Source organism: Uranotaenia lowii, chromosome 1 (assembly GCF_029784155.1).
Source record: "Uranotaenia lowii strain MFRU-FL chromosome 1, ASM2978415v1, whole genome shotgun sequence".
Taxonomy (NCBI): Eukaryota; Metazoa; Arthropoda; class Insecta; order Diptera; family Culicidae; genus Uranotaenia; species Uranotaenia lowii.
Window position 1 is genome coordinate 116,866,126 of NC_073691.1, and position 13,091 is coordinate 116,879,216.

Consider the following 13,091-nt stretch of genomic DNA (forward strand, 5'->3'; position numbering starts at 1 on the left):
GCGGTCCTGTGACACCTATAGGACTCGATGATGTGAAGTTTTTCGTAACATTCATCGATGACTGGAGCCATTTCACAATGGTTTATCTCCTGCGTACCAAAGATGAGGTGTTTGGTTGCTTTAAGGACTATGAAGCACTTGTTACCGCCAAGTTCGACACCAGAATCTCACGGGTAAGATGTGATAACGGTGGTGAGTATAAATCGAATCGTTTTCGTAGTTTTTGTAGATCCAAGGGTATTCAGCTGGAGTGGACCGTGCCTTATACTCCAGAGCTGAATGGGGTCAGTGAGCGTATGAACCGGACGCTAATAGAGAAGGTTCGCGCTATGCTAGCAGACTCGAATGTTGATAAGTCCTTTTGGGGACAGGCTGTTCAGACGGCAGCTTTCCTTGTAAATCGAAGTCCCACGAGTGCTGTTGATAAGAAGAAGACACCATATGAGTTATGGGAATCCAAAAAGCCAGATATTTCGAAACTACGTGCTTTTGGGAGTCAAGTGTTTGTGCACATTCCTAAGGAGACAAGGCGTAAACTCGATTCTAAAGCGTGGAAAGGAATTTTTCTGGGGTATTCGCCAAACGCTTATCGTGTGTGGAATCCTTCTAAAAGACAGATCGTAACGGCGCGTGATGTTGATTTTGTGGAAATCGGGGATAGTGTTGGGAAGCAAGTCGTTCAGTGGAAGCCGCAAGTCAATCGGCAGTATATCACGAATTGTGGTGGTTCCGTGTCGGACAAGGAATCATTTCCGGAACAGGATGGGGATTCCCCAGTGGGGGTTGGAAACGAGGTTTCAGACGATGAGTTTGATAGTTTTGTGAATGACTCTGATCCTGAGGGGGGAAGTGATGGGATTCTTGTGGACGCTGATAGTGGTGGTGAACCTGCGGAAAGTAGTGAACTTTCAAGGCCAGTGAACTCTGGGGAGAGGCCAGTGCGTAATCGGAAGCCGCCGGAGTGGCATAAAGACTTTGAAATGGAATATGCCAGTTTCGCGTTGAGTGCTATGAACTTTGTGGAAGATATACCGGGAACAATTGCTGGACTGCGTGAACGAGAAGATTGGGAAAAGTGGAAGTGTGCCATACAAGAAGAGTTAGAGTCGTTGCGGAAGAACAACACTTGGACTTTAGTGAAGTTGCCCAAGGGCCGTTCAGTGATTAGTTGCAAGTGGGTATTTGCCATGAAGAAAGGATGCAGAGGTGAACCTAGGTACAAGGCTCGTCTTGTAGCAAGAGGCTTCAGCCAGCGGAAAGGATTTGACTACACGGAGACGTATTCACCAGTGGCGAAGCTGGATACGATTCGCACAGTGTTGGCGATAGCGAATCGGGATCGGCTGCATCTGCACCAAATGGACGTGAAGACAGCTTTTCTCAATGGCTCTCTAGATGAAGAAATTTTTATGAGCCTGCCAGATGGAGTTCAGCAGGGGAAAGGTTTGTGTTGCCGGTTGAACCGATCCATTTACGGTCTGAAGCAGGCTTCCCGGGCGTGGAACACCAAATTCCACGGGTTTGTGAAGCGACTTGGATTTGTCCGAAGTGAAAACGATCAGTGCCTGTATGTGCGAGACGATGGAAAGCAGCAGATTATATTAGTTCTCTATGTCGACGATATCTTGTTGGCTAGTTCCTGTCTCGAAGCACTGTGTACGGTGAAGAAACTCCTGGCTGGTGAATACGAAATGGTTGACATGGGCAATGTGCAACAATTCCTCGGGATGCAGATTAGACGGAACATGCAAGAGGCTGTTATGACCGTCAGTCAGAAGGAGTACTTCGAAGGCTTGCTTAAGCGCTTTGAAATGTCGGAGTGTAAGCCAATCTCGACACCGATGGAACATCGGCTGAAGTTGACGAAAGGAGTTGAGGAGTTGCGTATCGAGAAGCCGTATAGAGAGCTAGTGGGCTGTCTCATGTATGCGTCGTTGGCAACCAGACCCGATTTGTCGGCAGCAGCAAACTTTTTCAGCCAGTTCCAAGTTTGCCCGAATGAGGAGCACTGGGTGCACCTTAAGCGTGTGTTGCGGTACATCAAAGGCTCGATGGATGTTGGATTGGTGTACCAGCTGAAGGAAAACGAACCAATGTTGACGGTGTTTTCCGATGCTGACTGGGCGAATGACGTGACTGATCGCCGGTCAGTTACAGGATGCGTGTTCAAGGTTGCTGGTTGTACAGTGAGCTGGATTACAAGAAAACAGCAAACCGTATCGTTGTCGTCTACGGAGGCCGAGCTAGCTGCGCTCTGTACTGCGGCTTGCCACACGCTATGGATGAAGCGGATTCTGGTGGATCTCAAGAGGTGCCCGGAGACTCCAATACAAATCTGTGAAGATAATCAGTCTACCATCCGGATTGCCGAGGATGCCCGTGGTCATGGAAGACTGAAGCATGTGGATACGAAGTTCCACTTCCTACGAGATCTGATCCAACAGAAGGTGATCAGGGTCGACTACGTGCGGTCTGAAGAACAGGAGGCAGACATAATGACGAAGAGTTTGCCAGGGTCCACGTTTAAAAGGCTGTGCGTGGGACTTGGTCTGGAGCGTTGCAGTGATTGAGCAGGGGTATTGAGATGTACAATCACAGCGAGTATTCCTCTCAGTGTATACGCCCGGAGTGAAATAGCTACGGCTATAGAGTAAATATGAACAAGCGTGTATAAACTGTGTTCATCTAATAAAAGTTTTTCTCTCGACTAAATAAAACGTGCTTTTGCTTTGTTCCGAAGTTTTCCGGTGTTAAACCTTTTTCTGGCCATCCGAAACTCAATCCACTTTATCCATCCTAAGGAATGGAATGTTAGATAAACATTTTTTTTATTAACGTTCACAAAACTTTGAGTTATTTAAAAAAATATATTGCTTTGAAACTTGTATGTATCGCTACGCTGTAGGCGATTCACAAATGCTGTGAAATTAGGATTAAGTTAAATTTAATTCTTGACCAAATACATATAGGTGTTGTACGATTTAAAATTAGATAATTTTAAAAAAATATTTAAAAAAAATGAAGTCTCAGCGGTTCTGTCACGATTAATTTGAATTTTTTTTGGTTTGTAGAATTCAAGCAATCAGACATTTTCGAAATTTGAATCTAGTTTTGATCCACAAGAATCAAAACTTAAATCTTGAAAATGATCAGTTCAATAAGCAAATAGTAAAGAATTGTGAAAACAGTACTCACCTTGCTTTCCCCTTTGAAGTATCACACCGTAACTGATTAAAAGTAATCCAAGTTAAGCCTCCACTTCTGAGCCGAGATCCGGATCCGGGTACGATGTCCGGGATGAAATTCCACCAGAGCCCATACCGTGTGTACATTTCCTTGGAAGCTTTGTTTGCAATGGGTCGATGTTTTCTATAATTCGTTAGAAAATAATATAAATAATACTTGATTATTTACAATTCAATCAATCAAACATTTTCGAAAATTGAATCTAGAGTGAATCCACAAGAATTAAAATTTAAATCTTGAAAAAGATCAGTTTAATAAGAAAATAGTAAATAATTGTGACAACGCTACTTACCTTGCTTTTCACTATATGAAGTACCACGGCAAAAACTAATTATAAGTGATCTTAAAGTGAAGCCACCACCTCTGAGCGTGTCTGGGATCCGGATCCGGATCATAATACGATGTCCAGGATGACATTCCACCAGCGCCCGTACCGTGTTGACATTTCCTTGGAAGCTTTGTTCGCATGGTCCGATATTTTCTATGGTGACGATAATGGATTAGAAAATTATATAAACAAAACTTGATTATTTATGGCGTGTTCGTAAATTGTTTTTTTTTATCGAAGCGATTTTTTATCGATGCTGGCGTTCGTAAATTATAAACAATCGTATGCAAAACATTGGAAAGTGATTTGACATCACCCAAACCAATCAATTTACGAACACGCCATTGGAATTCAATCAATCTAAACATACCTTACATATTATTAAATTATCGCCGGACAATGGCTTCTTCTATACGGCGCTCAAAGCATTTCTGAACAGGAACAACGGAAAAAGCAGAAACCAAACTGCGACCAAATTCCACAACACATTTCACAACAATAACGCACCAAAACAAAACACGCACCCGGATTGCTGCGATTGAAAACTGCTCGTGTTTCGTTTTGCTCATCGCAGCACTGCGAAAAATATCGTCTGTTTTCGAGCAATCGAGCAGACGGATAGAAATCGAGCCGAAAACCGATCGAATTCTAGCCGCTAGAATTCGAGCGCCGCCATGTCTGTTTTGCAATCGGCCCGATTGAGCGAACGTTCCTGACAGGGAAATTATAACATAAAAATTACTCCAATGTATAGAAAACAGATAGGTTTTATAGGTTTTATCGAATATCAATAAATCCGCGATTCAGCCATTTTGCTATTTACTATTGGCGTATTTTTTTTTGATTCCGGATTTGGCTCTGGAACCATCAGAATAAAAAAATGAGTTTCGGGTTTCGAGTTATTCCATACGTAGGTGTGCGTGAGAACGAGCACAATGTTTACATGCAGCTGTCATTTAAATAGAAAAATCAACCCCAGAGACGAACCAGCCAATTGGCTTTAAGGCTTAAAGTCTCTTAAAATAAAGAAACAAAAAATCAACCCCATTTTGAACATAGGCGTAACTTTACGTTCCAACGAAAATGCAAAGAAGTTCCGCTCAATTAAATTTTATCAATTTTTTGAAAGTTTTAAGCGATTTTAAGATGAAACCGCGTTTATTAGGTAAAGTGCAACCGCGTACATCCGGAGTTAAGGTTAACAAGGGTTAACTCGATTTGTTTTCATTTGGCAGTTTCGCCCTTTTGAAATGTTACGCTAGATTTATTGTAAAGTGTCAACAAAAACTGGCAACACTATGCACGGTAACCAAAGTTACTCTATTCTGTATAAAAATCCATACAGTTTGTAGATAACTGTCTCCACTTAGTTTTATGTTTGGACGCTTTACACAGAGCGTGAGCTAAAAGCTTTTATACATTTTGAGCTTTCAGCCAGATTAGTCAATTCTGTATATTTTGAAGGGATGCCAGCAATTCAATAATAAGTTTTTGCAACCAAAATTAATTTTAAAGATTGGATTTCTTTTTTAAAAAAAGTTATACAAGCTTATTCATCTGTATTTATAATAATATACATTTTAACAAGTGGTACAATACATTAGAAATATTTAAGATGTTAATAGAAAACCTAATAATTATTCTAAATTTAAAAGCACTTGAGCGTGATTGGCGAATCGTTCTTGCATATTATCCGGTGCCCGTCGAACGTTCTCTCCAGCAATTGATTTATGGTTCCATTGTGAGGCCCGATTGACTTTGTTACACCGCTTTGATCTTTTCGCTCCGATAGACATCAACGTAGAAAAAATCCGATCCGGTTTTTCTTCATCCGCTTTATCGGTAGGAGTCGTAGCCTGCAAATAAAGTGATTTACATTGTTATTATAAATATTGAAATAATATGAGTCTTCGCATGTGTTGCAAAGACTGGAGAGACTGACAAAAAACCAACATGTACTAACCTGCAGTTTTTAGTAGCGTCTTCCATCCAGGTCATATTTTCCGCGGGTTCGGTATTTTTCGAGGTATCATGAGGAAATGAGGAATCCATTCTTTTAGGATCGTTTTCTTTTTCGTCGCCAAGAACTATTTTCCTGATCCTTGTTCAGTGGATCTTAACTTGAGAACGGCGGCGCTCGTCGAACACTATAAGAGATTATAGAAAGCAATCGCAGTTATAATTTCAAATTTATTTTATTCACGGCGGAAATGTAACGGGAGTAGCTTAAAAAATTACATTTACTTACCCGATTATTTCCGATTTCCGATATTTAAATTAACCGGACCCCAAATAAAACGCTCAGCAAACGTCCAATAAATTAATGTTTCAACTAAGCGACTTCAAAAACAATTCGAAACGAAATTCTTTCAATATTTACTTGCGGCGGTAACTCCTGCCACCATCGACAACGGAAAGCTTTTGCAATTTGCTTTGGTAATTGGCATCCCTTTTCAATGAAATTCCAACAACAACAACTTTTTATACACACAGCAAAAAATTTCTAAAAGTACATGGAATCTAAAACACGAGTGATCTATTTTTTATTGAGTGTAATTACAAAAAGATGTAATTTTAAACTTCTTTCGATGTAATATTAGTCTATTTTCCAAAATTGAATAGAAATAAACTGTTTTGATTTAATTTTACACTGCATCATGCAAAAATCAACCGGTCAATGAAATTTATATCACAAACAGTGTAAAATTATATCTGTTTGGTTTAAAATTGAATGCAAGTATTTAAATTGTGCCTTTTTATATTTCAAGTAAGTTTGCGCATCGGGCACAAAGTAAACAAGTTGGAAAATTATTCGGAAACGAGTCATTCAAAGGCATAGCTACAGGAGCACTTTAAGAGTCTTTAAAGTAGTAAGTTTATGAGACGTGAAATAAAGAATATGGTTGAAACTGATAAGTTTTCTCTCCATTACAGCAAGGTTAGATTTTTCGCAGCGGCTGATATCCGGCCAGTGATTATCCAGAGAAACTTTTGTCAGCACAATTCGAGTGTGCTGACCGAAAAATTATGATTTCCGGAACCATTCGAGGATGCTGATCATGCTGATTCGAAACGTCCCCGTGCTGGGAATCATCGGATGCAACAACAATATCAGCCTGACGTTTTCCGAATGTTTTTTTTATGTTCAGTTTCGGAAATAAATGTGAATTAAAAATGATACATGCGGCGTATTTATTCAAGACAAAAGCAAAAACCATAATATTTAGAAAAAATATCAATATTTACGATAATAAATTTTAAAATTTACATCCCTGTGTATTTTTACACGACGGCTTTTGTGATCCAATCTCACGCCTCAAAAATTACATCCTCGAAAAAAATACACCGTGATAGAATTTTACATCAAAATCGATGTTCCGTTTTCGTGCATCGTTTTCGATCTAAATTTACACGAATTTTTCTTGCTGTGCAGAATTGCCTAAACGATGTTAATTTTTTAGCTACTTCTGTATTCCGGCAACTCAAATTTGAATTGGTGATACGCATATAAAGAGTATCAGTTGTTAAGTTAAAACGAAAGTGTATTCACAACACATTTTATGAGTAGCTGAGTTTTTCCGTGTGGACTTGAAAACTCACGTGTCGTTTTACCACTGGGTTTCCGGTTGTGTGTCAGTGCTTAATTTTCAAAACTAAACATTCGCGTTGAATGTGTTTTGCTGCAGTATTTCAGCTGATTTGACGCGGTTTTCCTCGTTCTAAAGGTCGTTTCAGTATCCTGGAGTGCTGTAAGGAAGTAGTAAAGGAATAAAATATTAAATTCGGCTAAGTCATGAAATACTGATGGTGTTTGATTTGATTTTTGACTAGTCTTGACAAATTGGTAATAAACACCTGGACATTGACCGGAAGTAAACATGGTAATGCATTTCGATTTATTATACACTAGCAGCTCAAACTCATGGTAATTGACATTTTTAGGCCCTTTATGTGTTGTACGAACACGCAGCCGGCTATGCCGTGTTTGGTGTAAAGGAATTCGAGGAGATTTCGATGCTGCTGCCACAGGTGGAACAGTCTGTGACAGACTTATCACGCTTTAATTCAATCGTTAAGCTGTTGGGATTTGCACCGTTCAAAACGGCGGTGGCCGCTCTGGAAAATGTAAATGCCATCTCTGAAGGTATCGTTCCGGACGATTTGTCGGTCTTTTTAGATAGCGTTTTGCCGAAAGCGTCTAAATCAAATAAGTTTACGCTGGGAGTTGCCGACGCTAAGCTTGGTGCAGCCTTGGCTGAAGCAATAGGTATTCAATGCTCGCACATTGGAGCGATACCGGAAATTTTGCGGGGCATTCGTCATCATTTTCCTAAACTAGTTAAAGGATTTTCGGACAAGAGTGCCGGCATAGCCCAGTTGGGGTTAGGGCATAGCTATTCCCGTTGTAAGGTCAAATTCAATGTTCACCGTTCGGACAATATGATTATCCAATCGATCGCGTTGCTAGATCAGCTTGACAAAGATATTAATACTTTTTCGATGCGAATACGCGAGTGGTATTCCTACCACTTCCCAGAGCTGGTGAAAATCGTACCAGACAATTATCTTTTCGCCAAAGTAGCACATTTTGTAAAAGACCGTAAATCGCTGTCGGACCAGAGCCTTGAAGGGCTGGAGGAAATTGTTATGGATTCGGAAAAGGCTAAAGCCATTATTGACGCATCGAAAATGTCGATGGGTATGGATATTTCCGTTATTGATCTGTTAAACATCGAAATGTTTGCAAAGCGTGTGGTTAATTTGTCCGAGTATCGTCATCAATTGGCGGAGTATTTGCATTCTAAGATGGGTAATGTTGCTCCAAATTTGCAGGCACTTATTGGCGATCAGGTAGGGGCTCGGCTTATTTCCAAAGCTGGTAGTCTTACAAATTTAGCAAAGTATCCAGCATCTACTGTACAAATTCTTGGTGCCGAGAAAGCACTTTTCCGTGCATTGAAAACCAAAAGCAACACCCCAAAATATGGTTTGCTTTTCAACTCTACATTTATTGGACGGGCTAACGCTAAGAATAAGGGTCGCATTTCACGATTCCTTGCAAACAAGTGCTCGATCGCGTCTCGCATTGATTGTTTCACAGAAGCGCCGAGTAACGTTATTGGCGAAGCGCTCAAACAACAAGTCGAAGATCGGCTCAAGTTCTACGAAACTGGTGAAACGCCTCGCAAAAATCTGGAAGTTATGAAAGAAGCCCTGGAGGCTGCTTCTCAAGTCGCGGCATCCAATCAACAGGCCAGTGGTAAAAAGAAAAAGAAGAATAAAAAACGCAAACATGAGGCAGAAAATGGCGAGAACGGAAATGGCGATGCTGATGAAACATTGAACGAAACGATCAACGGTAACGGCACTATGGAAATCGCCGAAGACGATGATCCGGCCGATGAGCCTAAGAAGAAAAAGAAAAAGAAGAAGAACAAAAACAAAGACAGCGATGCATAAAATTTTAACATTGAATTACTTTTCTTTCTTTATTCTTTAGTTTATAAACTTATCATCTATATCTATCAGAAATAAATAAACTTTAATTGATTCTAATGTGGTTTTATCTTTATTTTTTTCGAATTCCGATTTCGTAAGTTTTGCTCTTGCCAAAATGTCTGGTGTCAACTCGGAGAGGTAGCCATCGCCCTGGGAGACGAAATGATTCAAATTTGATAACGAACCATAATACATCAAATAAGAAAAGCTGGAAACTAATGCCGTTTTCGTTTTTCTCCACAAGCGCGGGGCAAAACTTTTTCTGAATAAACAGACAGAATCGTTACCCGGGACGATGCAAATATATGGTTGCTATACTCATCCTTATGCTTACCCCCAACACTGACAACTTTTACGGGGTGCAACCGCCTGCTTGAGGTTCAAATCTCGGGCAAAACTAGTGGACTTCTGAATTAATTGTTGGAATCAAGGATTAGCAAGCCTTGAATATTTCTAGAATAAGTTTTTCTTGTTAATAAATTAGTTTCATAGTAACCACCATCAGAACAAGTCGTTCTTATTAAGCTCTGCTGATAGGTTATGGGCCTATCGCTCACGAAATGGAAAATTCACCAAGATCAGGTTCTTCATTACCGTCAATTGAGCGGTTAACTGGCCGAGCCAACTGGTCATCGTGGAAATTTGCGGCGAAGACGTTTCTACAACTCGAAGGATTGTGGGATGCTATTAAACCTACACCGAACCCGGATGGAACATTCGAGGAGGTGGACGAAAAAGTCGATCTTCGTGCCAAGCTGAAGCTGATATTGTTGGTGGATCCGATCTTGTACGTGCACATTGAAGATGCGGAAACCGCGCGGTCGGCGTGGGAGAAACTGGAGAAGGCTTTCGAAGACAAGGGACTGACGAGACAAGTCGGTTTGTTACACAAACTCATCAAATCCGACTTGGAATCCTGTGGCAGTATGTAAGAGTACGTGAACCAGGTGATCTCGACATCGAACCAGCTCAACAGCGTAGGTTTCAAGCTCCCGGAACTTTGGATATGCATGATCCTGCTGGCCGGACTACCGGATGAATATCGGCCAATGATCATGGCCCTTGAAAATTCAGGCGTGGTAATTACAGGAGATTTGATAAAAACCAAACTTCTCCAAGAGCAACCGATACCTAGCAACCAGAATCAACAAGCTTTCGCAACCAAGCAACGGTTTGTGAAAAATAACAAGCCTTGGCAACAAGAACAGCAGCCGAAAAAGGAAACCCCTTTCCCATCCAGAGGCCCGAAATGTCGGAAATGTTCAAAATTTGGACACCTTGCGAGGGACTGCAGGCAGCAAAAGAAAGGAGACACATTGTCTATGGTGCTGTCGACTTTCAAGCAGCATGATGTTGGCGACTGGTTGTTCGATTCAGCGGCGTACGCACACATGACGAGCAACGAAAAGCTTTTGCATGATTTGGAGGACGCAAGCGGACAAGTCGTAGCAGCGAACGGTGGAACCATGGAAATAGTGGCCAGCGGAACTGTCAGACTCCAGCCGAATCCTGATGTGAATCCAGAAAGCGTTACCGTTAAAGACGTGCAGTTGATCCCCGGTCTTACAACGAACCTCCTATCGATAAGCAGAATTGTCCAGAGGGGGTACAAAGTGAATTTCGACAACAACGGATGTAAGGTGTACAACTCGGATGGCAGATTGGTAGTCACTGGTGTTCATACCAACAACCAGTTCAAATTGGTCCAAGGAAAGGCGAAACCGAGTGAAGCGTTGGCGTGTCAAAATGCTGGAAGCGGACTGTGGCATAGGCGTTTGGGCCACATAGGCGAAGCAAGCTTGAAACAACTGGCGGACGGTCTCGTTACTGGAATCAAGCTCACTGGAAAGTCGGAGGATGATTGTGCCATCTGTCCACTGGGTAAGCAATCTAAATTACCTTTTCCCAAGAGTGGACACCGTGCGACTGAAGTGCTCGAGGTGGTGCACACCGACATCAGCGGTCCGATGGAAACGAACTCTCTAGGCGGAAATCGTTTTTATATAACGTTCATCGACGATAAAACGAGGCGCATTTTCGTTTATTTTTTGAAAACCAAAACCGAGTTCGAGGTGCTGAAGGTGTTCAAGAATTTCCTTACTTTGGCGGAGCGTCAAACTGGTGCCAAGTTGAAGACAATCCGGTCGGATAACGGTAAGGAATACACCAATAGAGGATTCCAGGATTTTTTGCGTCAAGCCGGAATACGACACGAGACCACATGTGATTACACGCCCGAACAAAATGGTCTGGCGGAACGTGCGAATAGGACGATTGTCGAAAAAGCAAGGTGCTTACTATTCGATGCCAAGCTGTCGAAAGGTTTCTGGGCGGAGGCGGTATCGACGGCGGTGTACCTGATAAACCGCTCACCGACTCGTGGACACGGGTTAACTCCAGAGGAAGCTTGGAGCGGCAGGAAGCCAAACTTATCTCACTTGCGGATTTTCGGAACCAAAGCGATGGTTCAAGTACCGAAGCAAAAACGGCGAAAGTGGGACCCCAAATCTCGTGAATATATCCTGACGGGCTTTGACGAGGAAACGAAGGGATATCGCTTATACGATCCCGTGAAGAAGTCTACGATCACAAGTCGAGAGGTCATCTTTCTGAACGAAGGAGCAGCGATTGGAACTGTGGCGCCAACATCAAAAAGCAGCGAGCGCAAGGTTATCCGATTGGACATCGAGCAACCCGAAACCGACATCCGTGGGCCTGAAGGCGATGATGAAACAAACAACGACGGATGTGGTGCCTCCGATGGACAGTTCGATTACGAAACTGACGACGACGTTTTTCATGAGGTTTCTGGTGGCGATAGCGATGCTTCGAATGATACTCTGACTAATGTGACCGTGCTCCCTCCGCGACAAACTTCAAATCCGTCTTGGTCACAGACGTTGAGGCGCAGCGGTCGGGAGCACGCTTTACCTGGCAAGTATAAAAATTTTATCATAGATAGCACTGGATTGCCTGGTTCTTCTTATCAACAGCGTGGTTCAAGCAAAGCATCGAGCGAATTCCGAGGTTTTACTGACGATGATGATGGTCCTCAGGTAGCGATGGCATCACTTCAACTCGACACGGTGGATGATCCAATCACGGTTCAAGAGGCCCTATCACGTGACGATCGAGAATCCTGGAAGCGTGCGATGAAGGAGGAATTCGATGCGCTGGTGGAGAACAATACCTGGTCCCTGGTTGAATTACCTAAAGGAAGAAAGCAATAAAGAATAAGTGGGTTTTTAAAACAAAACACGACGAGGATGGCAACGTACAACGGTACAAAGCGCGCCTTGTAATTAAAGGTTTCTCGCAGCGACAGGGGGTGGATTATACCGAAACCTATGCCCCGGTCGTTCGATATAGCTCGCTGCGATACTTGTTTGCTTTGGCAGCCAAACACGAACTGGTCATCACTCAAATGGATGCGATAACAGCCTTCCTTCAAGGGGAGCTGCAGGAAGACGTTTACATGGAGCAACCAGCTTGCTTCGTGGACCAACGGAAGCAGTCACTTGTCTGCAAGCTCAACAAGGCACTTTACGGACTCAAACAATCAAGTCGAGTCTGGAATCATAAGCTTGATGGTTCTTTGAAGCGTTTCGGACTTAAACCCACGAAATTCGACCCTTGTGTCTACACTGCAATCAAAGGTGGTAAGATACTAATCGTTGCAATTTACGTAGATGATTTGATCATTCTTAGCAACGATGAGGCGTCGACGAAGAAGCTGAAGGAGCAACTCAACTCGAACTTCCGGATGAAGGATCTTGGTCCCGCAAAATGCTGTCTGGGAATTCGGATTGAGAGGACGAGCGAAGGTGTGGCATTGGATCAACAGGCCTACACTGAATCACTACTAAAACGATTCCACATGGATCAATGTAAACCGACTAGTACTCCGATGAACGCATCCGAGAAGTTGACGAAACTGATGTGCCCCAATTCGGAGAAAGAAGCAGCAGAAATGAAGAACATCCCCTACCAAGAAGCCGTGGGTTGTTTGATGTACTTG

At 42.5% G+C, this 13,091-nt stretch overlaps 1 protein-coding gene and 2 long non-coding RNA genes across 3 annotated transcripts; 1 reads left to right on the forward strand and 2 right to left on the reverse strand.

Moving 5' to 3' along the window:
• Positions 1-2,901: 2,901 nt before the first annotated feature.
• LOC129739285 (uncharacterized) lies at positions 2,902-4,283 on the reverse strand. Its single transcript, XR_008735800.1, has 3 exons — positions 3,945-4,283; positions 3,539-3,727; positions 2,902-3,369 (listed from the first exon to the last, which is right to left on the reverse strand). It is a non-coding gene; the product is annotated as an uncharacterized LOC129739285 (long non-coding RNA).
• A 952-nt stretch (positions 4,284-5,235) lies between these two features.
• Positions 5,236-6,022, reverse strand: LOC129758115 (uncharacterized). The gene is made up of 3 exons (XR_008739901.1): positions 5,823-6,022; positions 5,538-5,721; positions 5,236-5,430 (listed from the first exon to the last, which is right to left on the reverse strand). It is a non-coding gene; the product is annotated as an uncharacterized LOC129758115 (long non-coding RNA).
• Positions 6,023-7,193: 1,171 nt separating this feature from the next.
• Positions 7,194-9,130, forward strand: LOC129739293 (nucleolar protein 56). The gene is made up of 2 exons (XM_055730705.1): positions 7,194-7,455; positions 7,517-9,130. The coding sequence occupies exons 1-2, from the start codon at positions 7,453-7,455 to the stop codon at positions 9,032-9,034; spliced, it is 1,521 nt and encodes a 506-aa protein (XP_055586680.1). The 5' UTR covers positions 7,194-7,452; the 3' UTR covers positions 9,035-9,130.
• The last annotated feature ends 3,961 nt before the right edge of the window (positions 9,131-13,091 follow it).